The following is a 19,317-nucleotide window of genomic DNA, read 5'->3' on the forward strand; positions in this document are numbered from 1 at the left end:
AAACAGGTGTGGTATGTAATAATCTACCCTTAAACCACCCTCATCATTGTCAATATTATCTTTTTATTTTTCAAAAGAAAAAGCAAACACTTAATTTCTACCTTAGAGGATTTTGATTCCTGGCCTGGAAGACATACCTGACTGAGCTTGGAGAGCCGACTCTCAGCCTGTCTAATGGTCTGCTGGTGTAGTTCCATCAGTTTTCCTACCTTCTTGGCCAGTGGTTTACCCAGTTGGCCATTCTGTTCCGAGAATTTCTTTACTGCTGCATCTAGTTCCATTAATTTTAAATTACAGCCATCTAATTCCTCTCCTAGCACCTAGATGGTAATCCAAATAAAAGAACATTAGACTACAGAAATTTCTCCAGCTTTTCCAAGATCAAAGGGTGATATTTTAAATGTTTTTTGTAAATGCCAATTATTATAAAGACTATTTCTACATGATCAAGTCATTTCTGTTTCTTCAGTTAGAAAGGCAGAGCAGATGTAAATTAAAAAAATAAAAAATGTAAAAAAAAAAAAAAAGGAAGGCAGAGCAGACAGGAGGTTTTGTTATGCTGGTGTTTATTTCCTATGAGGCTGAGTGAGAAGGCTAATGTTTCCTTCTGCCCCACCCCGAAAGGATTAGTCACTTAACTCATCAGCAGAGTGAGAGCACCACCAAGGTCATCCTTTATTTTGGAATTTATATATTTATATTCCCCAATAATTATTTGGTCTTTTGACACTCTTCCCTCTTCCCTGCATGTGCAGGTACATTTATTAATACAGCTCCATTGGAATGATGAGGTATATGATGTAAGTTATCTATGCTATTATCTGCATAATAGCATATATATGCTTTACTATCTGGTTTTACTGAAGCTTGCTAATCAAGAAAGTTTTTTTTTTCTCTGTCTATATCCCCAAAATAAACTAACTCCAAAATATATGGAATTCATTCAGTAGCACCTCTTATATTTCCACTTCTCCGTCCTTACCTTTTGGTCGATCTTAGCTTGTTGTAAATTATCTGTCTTTGCTCTCAGCTTACTGAGGATAGTTGTGAGATCTTTGGCTATCTTCTGAATTTGCCGGCTGAATTCCTGGCTCATGGCCTTGCTCTGTTCAACTTCTCTCACTTTGTCCTGGATCTAAACAATCAGTGAGAACAACGAAACCAACCATGATTAAAACTGCATAATTGCTATTAAAAACCTCAATCTTAAGATGTTGACAAGAGACTCTTGAGTTGGTTAACGCCACTTTGGCATCGATGCACTTTGTCAGACCAGCCACATGCCGTTACTGGCTCTCATGGCTTTCCTGCGGCCTTGCTATTCACCACCCCTTACTGCTGCTGTTTCAGCAAAGGAACAAGCCTTGCATGTATAGTGAGCTACACATCAAATGTTTACAGAATACTCATTTTAGATAGAAGTGTACACGGCAGAGCTTGAATCTCAGCTTCCCCATTTACTAACTTCGGAACACAAATTCTTTTAGGCCTTTGTCTCCATAAAATGGAAAACCCTTCCAGATAATTAGAAGCACCTGGATTTGTTTCCAAGCACCTTTTTTATAAGTAGATGTTGGTGATCTGCTAACTCTTTTTCCAACTTCCCAAGTACATCCCAATAATATATCAAAACAGTGTTAAGCATATCCAATAGAAAGAAAGGTGAAAAAGGAACAGTTAATGTTTACAAGTTTCTAATGACTTGATAACATTGATATTTCTGCCTATAATGAAATGTTTGAGAGAAAATGGTAAAGTAACATTTTCTTTATATAAGTGAAGGCTTTAAAAAATCACTTGAGTATAGAGGAAACACACCATTAAAAGAATACTTTTTTTGGACTTGATTATTTTGAGTTGAGTGCCAATGTAAATGAAATGCATGAGGATAACTCTGATATAGAGAAAATTTATCCAGCGAGAAAGAAAACTTAAATTTGAACTTTTTCTTAAAAATCTGAACTTGTGAAGTCATCCTTCCCAGTAGACCTTCCAATGTCTAAGAAGAAAAACCAAGCAGGCCAATTAAATACTTAAAATAGAAAATAACATTTTAGTTTATTTAGACATTTAGATGCAGGGGCATTGAGTTTTCATGAAATTTTTAAAACACTTTGCTTCATACATTAGAGGGTCCAAAAGATGTTGTGCACCTGTATGAATTTTATAATTTGCTGCGAGGGAATACTACTTTGCATTTCGTGTAGCACTTTAGAATTAGTGGGATACCTTCTCTCTGTCCTCTGTTGACTGCTTTTACCTTAACTGTGGCGTTATGTCACCGAGGAGGTCCTAAAAAACCATTATGTTTCCATACAGATGCACCCAAAGCCATTTTCACTATGTAAAAGTGTGCCCTCTTTTGGGGATCTATGATAGAAATGTCCCTCTGATCTCAGTCCTATGAATGACTATGTGTATCTCTTTGTCTAAAAAAAAAAAAAAAAAAAAAAAAAAGAAAAGAAAAGAAAAGAAAAGAAAGAAAAAACTATTTGTTTTAAAATTCATAGACATGGATTAGATTATGTGTCACACCTTTCTTTGGTTATTTAAAAGCTAGAGTTTATTTGATGGGCCTTCCTCTAGCGACATTATAGGATTCACCAACATGCATTTTGGGTAGTAACTTCTTCCCTGGCTCTACCTTATTTATTTATTTATTTATTTATTTATTTATTTATTTATTACTTTCATTTTCCCTTTCTCCAACTATCTTCACCTACTTAACTTACATCTTGCTGAACCCAAAATAACAGCTAGAAGTGTACCCGGCAGATCCTGGGTACTCAAGAATTTTTGTTGAGTACTTGAAATATATTTGTTTTAAAAAATTGTGTCTTTTTTTTAAGAAAAAGGTGAACTAGGTAAGTTATTTTTATCGTATAACATTATTGTTCACAACTGTGATCATCCGATGTGCTTCTTGCCACCACAGAAGAACCCTAATTTAATATTGTTGTTTTATACGGAAGACATGATTACGAAGACATGGAGACCTGGTTGTGAATATCAAGAACTACGGAAGAATGGAAAGGCACGCTTCTGTGACCGTACGTGTACCTGATCATGGATAGTTCCTAGGTCCAGTGCCACCTCAGCTAACTGAAGGGAGAGTTCAGAAGGTAATATGGAATAAAGACCCAGGTACTTATTCTTCTGCTCTTCAGCCATTTTCTCAATGCTCTGTCGGTGATTTGTGGCTTCTGTTAGGAGAAGCTAAAGAAAAGATCAAAGTAAGAAACTTCTGGAAGCCTGATGAGGAAATTCATTTTTCTGGGTACAGAGACAAGACTGTGTATTTTTCAACAATATATGAAGTGTGGAATTAGAGAAACATCTTTAAAAAAAAATCAGGGGCGCCTGGGTGGCGCAGTCGGTTAAGCGTCCGACTTCAGCCAGGTCACGATCTCGCGGTCCGTGAGTTCGAGCCCCGCGTCAGGCTCTGGGCTGATGGCTCAGAGCCTGGAGCCTGTTTCCGATTCTGTGTCTCCCTCTCTCTCTGCCCCTCCCCCGTTCATGCTCTGTCTCTCTCTGTCCCAAAAATAAATAAACGTTGAAAAAAAAAATTAAAAAAAAAATCAAACTATTCTTTAGTCTCTAGGGAGAAGCATGTCCCCTTTTTACGGAACAAAAGAAAGTTCCTTGAGATAACACTAAAAGCCTTATATATAGTGCATTTATGAAAAGTTTTAATTCAATACTTATTGAATATAAGCAAATCTCTTGGGGTACATGGGTGGCTCAGTTGGTTAAGCATCCAACTCTTGATTTTGGCTCAAGTCAGGCTCTCAAGGTTGATGAAACTGAGCCCTGCATCAAGTTCTGCGTTGATGGCACAAAGTCTGCTTTGGATTCTCTCTCTTTCCCTCTCTGGTTGCCCCTCCCTGGCTCATGTGCTTACGTGCACTCTCTCTCTCTCTCTCTCTCTCAAAATAAATAAATAAACATTTTTTTTTTCAGCATAAATATATCTCATTAAAATCAGGACAGTATTTTTAAATGATGGGTATAGGGAATGAGGAGAGTTTTATACCTGAAGTTCTTCAAGTTGAGCATCTATTTCTATTGTTGGATTCCCCAAATATTCCTTTGTTTCCTGAACCCAAGATTTCACAGAATTGATTTGGGTCTCCACAACTTCTCGCTCCTTTAGCTCTTGCTTTACTACTTTTCCAGTATTCTTCACTTTCTCCTGCATGCTTTGGGAACATTAAAGGGAGAAACTAGAAGTGGATTTGAAATGAAAGGAAATCCCTAATCCATGACGTCGTATTAGCAAAAGCAGACATAAACAAAAAAGTAAAGCCTCATATCTTTTTTGCATGTAAAGACACACCCTCAAGTTGTGAGATAACATTCAGTAACGCTTAATTTTAGCTCGACTACAACAGAAGATTAGATGTCATGTGAAGCGAATGATTTATCCCTAGAAAGGTGAGAGGTGACACACTCCCAGGCCACTATAATGCAATGAATTTTCCTATCTACAGTCAACTGGAGACTGTTTGATTCTTTATACCCTCTTTGGAAATCTACTCAAATGGTGCAGAATCATCTGCAGTTAAAAGTAATGTGTAATTGGAACGTTTCTGGCTATTAGAGGCCAGTCTTTAAATAAAGTATGAAGCTTTGGAAATTAGGCAATTAATAATGTTCAACATCCTTTTGAATTGACATAAGCTTGGCTAAAAAGTTAAATAAGTGAAATCAGATTACCCTGAATTCATTTGTAAGTACAAGAGGTGAATATAGGCTATGAATGAGTAACGTTAGTTAGTTAATATAGGATAAAATTATCTATTGACATTTCTTCTCTGGCTCAACAAGTGAATCAGGCTGATTATGCATCATTCAGATTAACTTTCTCTTTCCACTAAGTTCACTATTGGTAAATAGCTATTATTTATCTGGACTTTGGTATTCTCCTTGCTCTGATCTCCCTGCCCTCCAACTTAGCCAATGAGTTACCAAGCCTGATCAAAATGCAGTTCTTGATAGCTCTCGACTGTTTACCTTTCAAGCTTCATTTCTCATGAATTGTCCCATCACCCAACAGCTCCTTCAAAGTGACACGCTCACTTCCAAGCTTTCTTACATACTCTTCCCCTGTTTGCAAAACCCTCCTCCCACTTTGCTAGTTCTAGTGCGCTCAGTCTTCCGTGTAAGTACTCCTCCTGACGGGAAGCCTCCCTTGATTCCTCTCCTAGGGTGGCTTGCCCTTACCACTCTTTCCATGCTCTACCTAAACGCCTCTGTAGTTGTCTGTCTCTGCTGTTTGAGGGTAAACTGCATGAAGGTAGGCACTGAATCTGTACAGCTCATCACCATGTTTCTAAATCCTACTAGTATATATTTGTCAGATAAATGACTAAAGAGTTAAGAAAGCTGAAAAGCAGGGATGACGGGAATAGTTCTCCACGGTTCTCAGGCGGCATGATGGAGCATCCCCAGACTCTAATACCACACTTATCCCTTTGGGTCATGGCCAAGTTTAGTAAGAGAGAATGAGAGCAGGTGTATAGTTACTTCAGGCACCGGTCTTGCATTGCCGTGATCTCCTGGACAGTGGGTGGCTCTTCTCCAGGAGGCTGCGGGGCTCCGTCCTGAAGCATGCCCAGCGCTTGCTGCCGCAGCATGCCTAAAGCCAACTGCTGCTGTTCCAGTTCCAAAACGAGTGCGTCATGATGGTCAAGAAGCGTTAAGAGCTCTGCTTTTGAGGCTTTCTCTGCTGAACCTCCCGGCAGTTTATCTTGCAGCTGATCAGTCGTTTCAGTGGCTTTTTTAACCTGATGACAGACGCATATACTATGAAGCTCAAAACTAAACTGAAAAGACAGACCAATTCCAATAAATGCCATATTTGCCACTAGGGCACTGAAGCACTTAAAGATGATGGTATAAACTCTAAATTTCAGGGACCAAATGTGAACAATCTCCTTAACATGGAAAGGAAGACCACCTCTTATTCTGGGTTTTAAAATTTAATCTCAAAATAATAGGGTGATCAGAGACTGCATAACAAAAAAGTTGTTTTGCTTTTTTTTAACGAAACAAATAAAAGAAAAACTCTTTCCAATATTTCTGTTAACATGAATATGTGCCTTGAGTCATTAAGGAAGATGTAGTTAAAAACACTGAAACCTACTTTAAAACACAAAAGGAATTAAATATAAGATTTGGGAAATGAGTTAAATTCTTGCTCATTTTCATGACAAAGACAAAGTATTTTATGCTTTTTCAGGGCCAGGTAAGAAGATTTCATTAAAAGCGTAGCAAATGGGGGCAACTGGACTTAGATTCCTTTCAAAATTTAACTGCTTGGTTTTCTCGTTATAATAATCAGACCTCAACTTAGAATTAAATTACACATTGCATGATGTATTTTGTTTCATAATTTGGTTTTCATGGCACTAAAACAGAGACTTAAAAAAAGAAAGGCTTGTTGCTTTTCATAAAGCCAATTTCAAAAAAAGGACAAAATGCTGCTTTTCAAACTACATCGTCATCAGCAAGGAAACAACTATTTGAACCCCTCAGTCATGGAAGTTACCTTATTGTTAAAGCTCGTCCACTCATCTACTGCATCTTCCAGTATCTTCTCCTGGTCCTGAGCCACAGCACGGAGACGGGTCCAGCGCTGCCAGACTGTTGTCATTGACCTGCTTATGGCTGCCTTGCTTGCGTCATTTCCGGTTTTTTCCAGTTGTGAAGTTTTGTCCTCAAGGGCCACAACTTTCTCATGGAAGGAGTTAACTACTGACGCTAAAGCCTGAGGTAGGGAGACGATAAGAGACATTATGAGCAGAGATTGATTTTTCAAAAGTTCTGCGGATTTCAGCAAATCCCCAAATTACCTGCAAAAGGAAATGTTCCCACATATATTTATTTTCCTCTGGTAACTCTTACTTTTACACTTAAGTTTTAATTGACTTAGGCTTGAATTCTTTATTATTTTTTTAAAATTTTTTTTGAACGTTTATTTATTTTTGAGACAGAGAGAGACAGAGCATGAACGGGGGAGGGGCAGAGAGAGAGAGGGAGACACAGAATCGGAAGCAGGCTCCAGGCTCTGAGCCATCAGCCCAGAGCCCGATGCGGGGCTCGAACTCACGGACCGCGAGATCGTGACTTGAGCTGAAGTCGGACGCTTAACCAACTGAGCCACCCAGGCGCCCCTAGACTTGAATTCTTTAAAGAGGTAAGGTGAATTTGTGTCTTTATTAAAAATTGATATATTAAAATATTTTATTTATTTGTTAAAAAGAAAAGTTTATTTGCTACTTGACATAACATTCTCCCAATTTCAGAAGGCAGCAAACATATAAGTGAACTGAATTTGATATTTAAGTATATTATATTCCACCTGATACTGCTGTGATATAGGAGTGAGACTCAGTTATTAATGTCTGAATGTTATTTGAATTTATCTATATTATTACCAAAATGTATTTACAGAAATTTATTATGTGCCACATCTTATCAGAAGCAAATTTCTCTGAAGGTCTTTTTATAAACCTAGCTATGCACTTCAACAGGAATGCAACAGGAATGCAACAGGAATCCTTAAAAGGTGATAACATTTAATTAAGTTCAAAAACCTATGGAATGTGGCTAAATGAATCCTTTTCATATTTAACATTCTTTACATACTTACATGCATCCAGGTGGAAATGAAAATTTATTGACCTGTTTCTAAAACTCTCATATGACAATGATAATTACAATTACAACGAAAGGACAGTTCAAACAACAATACTAACCTTGTGTTCTGACAACTTTTCTTCTGCTTCATGACTGGAAGAAGCCTTCAGTAAAGAAAACTCAGACAATTTCTTTTCTGCCTCATTCATCAATTCGATAACCTCTTCCCTTGCTTTCTGATAATTCTGCCATTGATCTGCACATCTTGAAAAAAAGTCAGACAAAAGCCAGTAAGCAACATAAACTCACACATTTCTATGCAGAGCTCTGATGTCAGTATGCCTAATGACACTTAAGAAGAAGGAATTTAGGTGCTAATGTACATCATTGGTATATTCTTTTCCATGTGAAACTTCACTTCACTGAAATATAAAGACTAAAACAACTCTAATACCTCTGCAAGAGATCTAACTGGGCATGTGAGTCCTGTATTATCCTCTGGCTCTTCTCTTCCAGGGAAGCCATTTTCTGTGCTAGGCGTTCTTTTCCAGTTGGCTTGAGGAGTGGGTCCAGGCTGGCTACCAGGTGCTGGAGCTCCTCCAGATTACTACGGAACTGATCTTCTGTACTAAAAAATTCCACGTGGCTTTTGAGATTTTCCTCTACGCTCTCCACCTCTAGGCCATTGCCTGCCAGTTGTAACATTTCATGAGCATCCTCAAGCCAGTCATTAGCTGCTTGAAATACTTGATAGTACCTCTGACATTGACTGTATATTTGGGTCAAGGCAGCCTGAAAGACAGTAATTGCAAACACAGTCAACTCTCAATTGCAATGTATTTGCCATAAATAGTTTAATTTTTTCCATTTCTTTTCCAGTCCTCAGTCAAGTGGATATATGTGTACAGATGAATTGATACGTTGGTGGATTTTGTGGGGGGGGGGGGGGGTGGCTGCGATTCATTATTATCTTTTTTTTTTCCTTCTGCTATTCTTATTAAGATTTTATTATGGCAGTTAAAATAAATAAACAAGGCCAGAAGTGGAATAGAAATTTATTGGGGCGCCTGGGTGGCTCAGTCGGTTAAGCGTCCGACTTCGGCTCAGGTCATGCTCTCGCGGTCCGTGAGTTTGAGCCCCGCGTCGGGCTCTGTGCTGACTGTCAGAGCCTGGAGCCTGTTTCGGATTCTGTGTCTCCCTCTCTCTCTGACCCTCCCCTGTTCATGCTCTGTCTCTCTCTGTCTCAAAAATAAAATTAAAAAAACGTTAAAAAAAAAGAAATGTATTAGTGGTATCTTGACTATATCTGAAACTTCTCTCTCTTGTAAAAATATATATGCTTTGAAAGATGTGACAGATTGAATATTCACCAAAGTGAGATAATACCTCACTTGGCTGGAAGTATAATAACAACCACTATGGAAAGCAGTATGGAAGTTCCTAAAGAAACTACAAATAGAACCACCATATAATCTAGCAATCCCACTTCCGGGTGTTTATCCAAAGGAAATGAAATCATTATCTCAAAAAGATATCTGTACTCCCATGTCGAGAGAAGCATTTTTCAGTAGGCAAGGTAGGGAAACAACCTAAGTGTTCATTCACTAATGAATGGCTATAGAAAATGTGATACACAAAAATAAACTAAAAATGGATTAGAGACCTGGGTGTGAGACCTAAAACCATATAACTCCAAGAAGAAAATATAGGCAGTAATTTCTTTGACATTGGCTTTGGCAACATTTTTCTAGATATGTCTCCTCAGGCAAAGGACACGAAAACAAAAATATGCTGTTGGGACTGCACCAAAATAAAAAGCTTTTACAAAACAAAGGAAACGATCAACAAAACACAAAGGCAACCTACTGAATGGAAGATATTCATAAGCGATATATCCAACTAGGGGCTAATAGCCAAAATATATTTTAAAAACGTAAACAACTCAACACCAACACACACACAAATAATCCAATTAAAATGGGCAGAGGACCTGAATAGACATATTTCCAAAGAAAACATCCAGATGACCAACAGACACATGAAAAGATGATCAACATCACTAATCATCAGGGAACTGCAAATGAAAACCACAATGAGATATCACCTTACACTTGTCAGAATGACTAGCATCAAAAAGACAAGAAATAGCAAGTGTTACCAAGGACTTAGAAAAAGAGGAACCTTCATGCACTGTTGGTGGGAATGTACACTGGTGCAGCCACTGCGGAAAACAGTGCGGAAGTTCCTCAAGAAGTTAAAAATAGAAATGCCATACAATCCAGTAATTCCACTACTGAATATTAACCCAGAGAAAATGAAAACACTGACTCAAGAGATATATGCACTCCTATGTTTATAGCAGCAGTATTTACCGTAGCCAAGATATGGAAGCTACCCATAGATGATAAATTCATCTATCAGCAGATGAATGGATAAGGGAGCTGCGGTACATATACACAATGGAATACTACCCAGCCGTAAAAACAAAAGGAGATGTTGCCATTTGCGACCACGTGGATGGAGCTAGAGGATATTATACTAAGTGAAGTAAGTCAAAGACAAATAACACATGATTTCACTTATATGTAGAATCAAAAACCAAAACAAATGAAAAAACAAACAAAAAGCAGAAACACACCCCTAAATACAGAGAATAAACTGATGGTTGCCAGAGAGGTGGGCAGGGGGGATGGGCAAAACGAGTGAAGGAGAGTGCAAGGTACAAGCTCTCAGTTACGGAATGAGTAAGTCGCGGGGATGAAAGGTAAAAAGCTTAGGGAATATAGCCAGTGGTGTTGTAATAGTGTTGAATGCTGACGGAGGGTAACTACATTCATGGTGAGCATAGCATGATATATAGTCTTGTCAAATTACTATGTTGTATACCTGAAACTAATGTAATGTGTATCGACCATACTTCAACTACAAAAAAGAAAACATGTATTATGAACATTATTTAAAAAACAAGGAAATCCTGTCATTTGAGAAAACATGGATGAACCTGGGGGGTATAATGCTAAGCAAAATAAGCCAGACGGAAGAGAAACAAATACCACATGGTCTCACTGACATGTGGAATCTAAAGGAAAAAAAAAAGTTGAAATCATAGAAATTAAGCAGACAAGTAGTTGCTGGGGGGTTGGGGGATGAAAAAAAAATAGGGGACGTTGGTAAGATGGTGTACATTTTTAGTTTTAAGTTGAATGAGGTCTGAGGATCTAATGTGTAACATGGTGACGACAGTGGACAACACTGGATTGTTCATTGAAATTTGCTAAGACATTAGGAATTAAATATTCTCACCAAAACAAAAAGGTGAGGTGCGGGATATATTAAGTCACTCAATGGGGGAAATTTTTATACGATGTTTACATATCTCAAACCATTACATTATATACTCTAAATATCTTACAGTTTTATTTGTCAGTTAACCTTCAATAAAAATGGGGGTGGGGAGAAGGAAGTACAACAACACCAAATGTCCAAACTAGCATTCACCACACTAAATAGCAATTTCTGAAAGTGAAATAGTGGCCCATAAGTCTTGAATAGGGACTGAAACAGAAAAGTTTAAGAATGGAAAGCGGACCCCATAAAATGAAATCCATTCAAATCCAGAAGGAAAGGAAACATTGTAACCAGCCAGCTGTGACTGGACAAGACAAGCCATCATTGTACAAGCAGACACAGAAAGTGCATACAAGATTGGCACTTAAGAAGGAAAGAATGTGTATGGACAAGCAAAGAATCAATGGCGGAGATTAGAAATGCCCCTGGAACCACAACCTTTAGTTAATGGGCCAAGAGAATCAATTAAGACTATCAATCACAAGATCACCTTAACAGATTCGAGATTTTGGTTCAAAAATCATCAGATCAACAGATGCAAGCTTATAGAACAGATGTTTCTCGAGAATGAAAACTCCAGGTAACTTCTGTCCTGATTCTTCACTCTAGGTTAAATGCTCTATAGCTATAGCTATAGGGAAATTAAAAAAAAAAAAAAAAAAAAAATTAACAATGACCTTGAATCAACATGAAAGGGAAAAAAATACACTAAATAGACTATCGTTTGAGAAGTCAGAACTTTAGCTGATGACGTTTAGTAAGATTTTACCCAAATGTTAAAATTAAAAAAAAAAAAAATCTATTTAGGGTTAACCTTAATGTATGTGGAAAATAAAGTTACATGATAGCTAAGATTCACTGAGGGCTATTTCTGTCTACACCAGGCCCTACGCAGAGAATAGAAGTCCAAGAGGGAAATATTATTATCCCTCTTCCCCGGAGCAGAAACTGAGATTTAAGGGATATAAGTAATTTGCCCAAGATCAAGTAACTGATTTTAGCTATTATGTTATCCTAAAGAAAGTCATCTTTTACTTAAATGGCTGGCTGAAATCCCATAGAATCAGGGGCTGAGGACAGATGTGGGAGAGAAAAAAAAAAAAAAAGGTCCAAAGGATAAGTCAGAACAGAATAGTCTGGGAGCTCTTAGATCTCTTATTTTTGAACACACAGAATTTGCGGGCCCCAGAACAAGGGGCAATTGGGAGGTCAAACTGAGAAGTTCTGTGCATACTCCCATTTCTTTGTTATCCCCAAATAAAGTCATGATGAACCTTCGAGGCTTGCTTTTGCTGTGCTGCAGGGAAGGAAGAGCAGAGGAGGAAAGGGTGAAGAGATGAGGCGATTGGTGAGAGACCCCACAAGAAACGTGGCTTGGCATGGGGTCAGGACTGCATGCTCTCTATAATGCCTCCAGCGCTAATCTTAGACATACCAGGCTTCAGATTGTTTAACAAAGGCATCTCTACTTATTCATTGCTAATTAATTAATTTTAGTATGAGTGTACTCATACGTGATTATATTATTATATTCATATGATTATATTAGTGCTATCTTGTATCGTCTCTTCTAAAGGTGAGAGACAACTGAGGTATGTGTTATAACTAAGGAAAAGTCAATGTGGAATCCCGTGAGATTAATACCAGGCACCTAAACAATCAGGACCTTTTTAAAAGTCAGGTTGAAGATGACTCACTATAGTATCAAAAAAGAACTCCGGAACGAAGCGATTTTAACCCAAAATAAAAACCAAGAAATTTCTCACAACTGTTTACAAATAAGCAGAGTGGAAAACAGGACGAGAAGGCCCTAGTAAACCAACCTGTCTGGTGCGTAAAGCTTCCTGAACGTCTCCGTCCAGCTCTGAGAGCTCAGCAAGAGTGTGCTGAAAATCTGCAGAAAGGAGCTCTTTGGCTTTCGTGAATTTCTCCTTCTCCTTGTTACTCAGGGCATTCATGATTCTCAGGCTGGACTGGACCTCTTCCTGATGAATCTGGGTCTTTCTGATCTCCTCCTGGATGTCCTGGAGGCTCAGGTCCAGGCACACCGGCCCACTTAGCTCTGCCTTCACGCTCCTCAGCCAGTCCAGGGAGCGGCTCAGCTCTGTCTGGAAGTCTATGCTCTGCACCATGCGGCTCTCACACTCGGTCACCGTTGCGCCAATGGCAGAAGTCAAGACTTTTAACTCCTCTTGCCAGGACTGGATCTGCTGCTTGGCTTTCTCATAAGCCGAGGGGTCAAGGTGTGGAACCAGATCTTCAAGATGCACGGTCACTCGTTTTAGCACGATTCCTGAATCCTGAAGGCTTCCCACCAGCGAGTGATAGATTTTGAGCTTCTCCTCTGCGGGAAGCGTCTCCTCATTCACTTTGGACTGTTCCGTTTTCACAGCCTGCAGTTGTTTTTCTAGCTGGTCGCACATCTTCTCATGCTCTTGATAGGCACTGGAGGTGTCTTCCAGTAAGCCAACCCTTTGTTCCGTTTGTCGCTTCAGCCTGTGGTACAAGGTGACGAGGTGCAGCATCTTGTCTGGCTGCCAAGGCTGTCCTGTACTTCTAAAACTTTCTTTCTTTTGGTTCAGCTCATCCACCGCTTCCCCGAGGCGGGCCACCTCTCCCAACAGGGCTCGGCAGCCTTCCTGAAGAGACACGGCCTCTTCAACTCTCAGGTCAGTGGGGACTTTGCTCATCTTTAAGAACTGGTCCTCAAGTTCACTCAGAGACTGGGTTGTCAACTCGATCAAGGAAGCATACTCTTTCCGAGCAAGAATTGTTTCTTGGACTTTATAGAACTTGTCTTTAGCCAAGGCAACGATTACATTAAATTGCAGGGGAAGAGCATTTAGCTTTTCATTGAGGTAGGAATGATCGACTTCATTCAGCGATGGCAATATGGCCTGCCCAGTTCTCTGCAGCGTAAGTAGGAGATTTTCATATTCTGGAGATTGTTCAAGAATGTGTTGGTATTTGGCCAGTTGGGCGTGCAGCTCAGCGCTCTCATTCATTAGGTTGATTTCAGGAAATGTAATAATATCTGCTTGTTTTAGCCAGTGACAGGCTTTATCAAAATCTTCCTTAAAATGTTTCCTAGAAACCAAACTTTTCTCTAGTTCTTGGAGCCGATGGCTACACTTTTGTAAAACAGTGTCATAGACACTCTGTAATTCCTGAAGCTTACCCAGTACTTCACTCTTTTCCTGCTCTGTGGCTCCTTTCATTAATTCACGACCCTGAGCCCAAAGTCCAGTGACCTCGTTTTGGTACGTCTTGAGGCTGGCTTGCGCACTCTTGCATGTTTTGACTTGTTTGCTCACATCATCCGGTAACAGGCAGATGTGTTCACGGAACATTATCTTTCGCTCATGTTGTTGAATTTGGCTGGTTGCCTGGAACACCGCCATGAGGAACTGGGTTTTCTCGGACAAGGCCTTGTTTAAGTACTTTCGTCTCTGGCCCACTAAGTCGCTGAGGCAATTCACATGTCTCTGTGCATCAGAAAGGGCTTTCTGGATTATCTGCCGCTCATTTAGGCCAAGGTCAGCCATCACCCTGTCAGCGTCCTTTATGAGCGATTTCAGGAGCATCTGTTTGGTCTCCAGTTCACTGCAGATGGCGAGGTGGTCCATGAGGAGGTTCTGGGCCATATCGGGTGGGGGGCTCTGTTTAAGGGCCTCAGCGATGTTGGGCTGCTGTTCTTCTGCCCACTCCATTAGCTCCTGAAACCTGGACCGCACCACATTTAACTCCTCCAGGTTGGTGACTGACACTTGGAGTTTCCTTTTAACGAGGTCCTCAAGCTGAAACCAGCGTTGTTCGAGGTGACTTGTCTGTTCTTTGACTAATTCTTTGTCATCTAAATTCAGATGTTCTATCATCTTTTGCTTTTGATCTTTCAGATCCTCCACAGCCTGCTTTCTCTCCTGCAGTGCGAGCGCTAACTTTTTCAAAGCTTCTAGGTGGACGGCTGTACTCTCTGCATCGGACCTGTCAGTACATTGAAAGATACAAAGACAAATTAGTTTCAGTGAATATCTATGGTCGTTCCTACCATGTTAAATTACACTTCAACATTTTCTTTAAGTGGGTGTTCTTAGCTTACAGCAGCTCAGTTCACGGTTTATTGAAGAGGTTCTGTGATTATTATGGAATATAAGACCCATATATTTCTTCTCGGGACTGCCTTCACTGCATCCCAAAGCGTTTGGATTGTTGTATTTTCATTTTCATTTGTTTCCATATATTTTTTTAATTTCTTCTCTAATTGCCTGGTTGACCCATTCATTCTTTAGTAGGGTGTTCTTTAACCTCTATGCTTTTGGAGGTTTTCCAGACTTTTTCCTGTGGTTGATTTCAAGTTTCATAGCATTGTGGTCTGAAAGTGTGCATGGTATGATCTCAATTCTTTTATACTTATGAAGGGCTGTTTTGTGACCCAGTATGTGATCTACCTTGGAGAATGTTCCATGTGCACTCGAGAAGAAAGTATACTCTGTTGCTTTGGGATGCAGAGTTCTAAATATATCTGTCAAGTCCATCTGATCCAATGTCTCATATATTTCTATATCAGAGGCTGCACCAAAACAAGTTGCCTAGATACTTCTCTGTGCTTCTTCTTCAGGCTAATGCTGCCCTCCCATCACATCTGACCTGAACTTTTAGCTTCTACCTCTGGCTCTCATCAGTTGAACATGATCTGCATATTAACAACATCCCCGGATGATTTGTGTAAACACTAAATATTGACTAGCACTGATCTGCATTTTTGAGAGAGAGAGAGAGAGAGAGAGAGAGAGAGAGAGAGAGAGAATGAACAGGGGAGAGGCAGAGAGAATGGGAGAGAGAGAATCCTAAGCAGGCTCCACGTTGAGCCCCAACACGGGGCTTAATCTCATGACCTGAGCCAAAATCAAGAGTCAGACACTTAACTGAGCCACCCAAGCACACCAATCTACTGCATTCTTAAAAGAAATGAATAAGTCATTCATGAATTATATGCTCTCCTATGAGAAGAAGCTCCAACAATAAAGCACTAGATAGTTTAATCTGTAAGATATAACCAATAACTCTAATAGCTACTCATCTATGTACTTAGGTATTGTTTGCTTGTCATCAGGAATCTTTAAAAGTAAGTGTGAAATGTAAAGAACTCTCAACCCTTTGACTACAAAACACATGTGATAAAATAAATCTTATAAGTCTCTTTCAATTACAAAACAATGAGTTCTGAAGCATAAAGAACAGGGCTGGGCCGTAGTATGATGAGTTCTGTTTGGGACTTAGGAAGTCTGAGGTACCTGTGTCAACCAGATGGAGGAGCCTATTATAAACCCAAATCAAGGGTTTTTGCTGATACTGGCTGGATTTGTCTCAAAGACTTGTAGAATGCTGAGCATCAAGGAAAGGTAAACAAATCAGAAAATAGTGTACCTCCTTCCAGAAAAAGCACTATAATTTATATCTAGAATAATGTTTTTAGGGGCGCCTGGGTAGCTCAGTCGGTTAAGTGTCTGACTTTGGCTCAGGTCATGATCTCGCAGTTTGTGAGTTCGAGCCCTGTGTCAGGTTCTGTGCTGACAGCCCAGAGCCTAGAGCCTGCTTCGGATTCTGTGTCTCGCTCTCTCTTTGCCCCTCTCCCGCTTGTGCTCTGTTTCACTCTCTCTCAAAAATAAATAACGTTAAAAAAATTTTTAGAATAATGTTTTCAGTTTTAATTGCTACAAATTAATAAATCTAGGCAGAAGAAGTGTGGATTTTAACAATTACAGTGATCAGAAGTTTATATATGATGACCCAGTATATGTGGGGAAGAAGGAAATCCTTTTCAAACAAGGTAAGAGGGGTTCGATTGCTACAAAATCACAAAGGACACACATTGATTGAATTTGGATTGTTCACTAATTTCTAGAATTCCAAAAGTGCAAGGAAACTTGACTGAATTATATAGTATGTAACACTTTACGGAAATGATAAGAAACCTATGGAATACAGAGATTCAAGAAGGATTCATTTCATGAATTGATGATAGTCTCATAGCTGATAATTAAACAAAACTAGACATATTCTTCGGATATTCTTTGAAGTCACCATGTAATAGTCTTTGGAATGTCTCTTCAGGTCATGGCAGAAAATGGTGCTTTTTTTCAAACATCTTCCTTTTACGCACTGGTTACGTTAACACCGAGTGAGGAAAACCATGACTCTGTATCCACAGGACAACATGAGGTTCTTAATAATGTTTCATCAGTATTTACAACGACAGACAATAGGATGTTTAAATTGTAAGACATTTTTGATTTTTATAAAAAGGAGGACATTTCCGGCTTAGCGTTTTGGTGAGCCGCTAGAGAAATGCTGTTACCTGGCTAAGTTATCCCATTCTGTAGTGAATTTTTCTAAGAACTCTTCAACAACATTCATACGGTCATGGTAATCTCTTGTTCTCTGAAGATCTTCTTCCCTTTGCAAGCACAGACTGTTAGCCTGAAGGCACAGATCTAACCACTGGTCATTTAAATGGCTTATTTCCTTGTGTTCAGGAGACTCCTGCTTCTTGGTTAACTTATTCACCCTTTCTGTAATCGCGGTCACTGATGCCTGCTTACACTGTAGCTTCTTAACAAAATCCTGAAGGATAAGAACAAAATAGATTAGATGTAATAAGCCTCCCATGCCCCCAATAAACACAGAGTGAGACATAGACATACTATTTGCACACACTTCAAGTAGCTGGAGAAGGTAGAATGAAGGGGTCATGAAGGACAAAGAGGAGATCTAAAAATCGTAGCTCTTTATGAATATTTTCAAGTATGTAAGAATCAAAGGGTAACTGTGGTATTTTCCTTTGCTATGTTATTTTGAGAAGTATAAAGAGAAACTGATAAATGTGAAACAATACTGCAGTCATGAAGGGAAAAAAGGCAGTATTTTTTCTTTAAGTGCAGCCCTGGTTTTCTAAAAATCTTTTGAGAAAAAAATGTGTCTCTATTCTTTTTTTTCTGCATATGCAAACAACATTCCAGTAGAAAATATAAATGGCTCACTATCACAGACAAAAATAAATCTTAAAGTCTGTCAAAAATCTGGTACAACTTCTAATCAAGTTAATATACTTTAATAATTTTCTATTATATTTAAACTATAATATAAATCCTATTCATATTATATTTCACATTAATCATATATTAATACATATTTTATAGGTTAGATACATTTAATTAATTGATACATTTACAATCCTACAGCCTTAGCAATATTGTGGCGAAAGGCTAGTAAATAATAAGGCTTCACGTTTGTTTAGTGGCAGAGTCTTCTGGCTCTTTCGGCTAAACCGCAGCTGTTTTGTTCAGAAACGAACTAGCTAGTGAACGTCCTTCAATCCAAGTAGCTAACTGTAGCCCTGAGAATATATTTAAATATTTACTTTCTCGTCTGTCCTTTCCTGGCTTCGAATCAAGGTTATTCTGATTCTATCTCCTTCCTTAAATAGCTATACTAATGTTGAAGGAGTGACTGACATAAGCCGGTCATAGGTCATAGTCGCCTTTATCTCCCCTGGACCCCATGGATTCCTACCTTCACTTGGGAAACCATGTTCTGTGCAATGTTTAACTCCAGTTCTGAGTGCCTCTTCTTCATGTTCTGTAGTTGCTGGTCAGCATCTTGGAGGTAAATCCAAAGTTCAGCCTTCATGTGCTTGATCTCTCCCCAGCCCTGAGTTAAGTTCTGGGCCTGGACAAGCCTTTGCTCAATCTTGAGAGAACACAGAGGCAAGAAAAGTAGGTTTTATATTAAGATTTTCTGAAGACTTTAAATGTCTAAGACTTATGCCATATGATTTCAATTAGTTGTAAAGCTCTGGAAGTTTTAACAATGTATTAGGTCAAAGCTGTTTTTTTACATTGGGCATTTCAGTAGACATATCTGCCTGACTGACTCATGAATTCAGTCTTGGGGTTAACTAGAAAAGACTTATATTGCTCTTGATTGTGCATTTCTTGATACTTACAAGACACCAAGTAAGTGTTGGATGTATTTTTAGATTGCCTTCACTGACTTTTGAAACTGTATAATTTATTTCAGTAAATAATTTTTTCAACATTTATTTATCTTTGAGAGAGAGAGAGAGAGAGAGAGAGAGAGAGAGAGGGAACATGAGTGGGGGAGGGGCAGAGAGAGAAGGAGACACAGAATCTGAAGCTGGCTCCAGGCTTTGAGCTGTCAGCACAGAGCCTGATGCGGGGCTCAAACCCACGAACTGTGAGATCAGGACCTGAGCCAAAGTCGGACGCTTAACCGACTGAGCCACCCAGGCGCTCCTCAGTAAATAAT

At 39.2% G+C, this 19,317-nt stretch overlaps 1 protein-coding gene across 18 annotated transcripts in view; it reads right to left on the bottom strand.

The window, feature by feature from the left end:
* The window catches only part of SYNE1 (spectrin repeat containing nuclear envelope protein 1), a 480,528-nt gene that overhangs the window by 182,422 nt on the left and 278,789 nt on the right, over window positions 1-19,317 (bottom strand). For all 18 annotated transcript variants that reach the window (XR_015251658.1, XM_086708164.1, XM_086708163.1 and 15 more), the window contains 11 exons: window positions 18,562-18,738; window positions 17,348-17,613; window positions 12,813-14,973; window positions 8,096-8,433; window positions 7,761-7,905; window positions 6,551-6,769; window positions 5,527-5,786; window positions 4,034-4,199; window positions 3,061-3,216; window positions 983-1,135; window positions 138-320 (listed from right to left, as the gene is read on the bottom strand). Coding sequence is in view for 17 of the 18 variants with exons in the window: in XM_086708164.1 (XP_086564290.1) it covers window positions 138-320; window positions 983-1,135; window positions 3,061-3,216; window positions 4,034-4,199; window positions 5,527-5,786; window positions 6,551-6,769; window positions 7,761-7,905; window positions 8,096-8,433; window positions 12,813-14,973; window positions 17,348-17,613; window positions 18,562-18,738 (4,224 nt within the window). In the remaining variant the exon portion in view is untranslated. The remainder of the gene's footprint in view (window positions 1-137; window positions 321-982; window positions 1,136-3,060; window positions 3,217-4,033; window positions 4,200-5,526; window positions 5,787-6,550; window positions 6,770-7,760; window positions 7,906-8,095; window positions 8,434-12,812; window positions 14,974-17,347; window positions 17,614-18,561; window positions 18,739-19,317) is intronic.

Source organism: Puma concolor, chromosome B2 (assembly GCF_028749965.1).
Source record: "Puma concolor isolate L17-30 chromosome B2, mPumCon1.1.hap2, whole genome shotgun sequence".
NCBI classification, from domain to species: domain Eukaryota; kingdom Metazoa; phylum Chordata; class Mammalia; order Carnivora; family Felidae; genus Puma; species Puma concolor.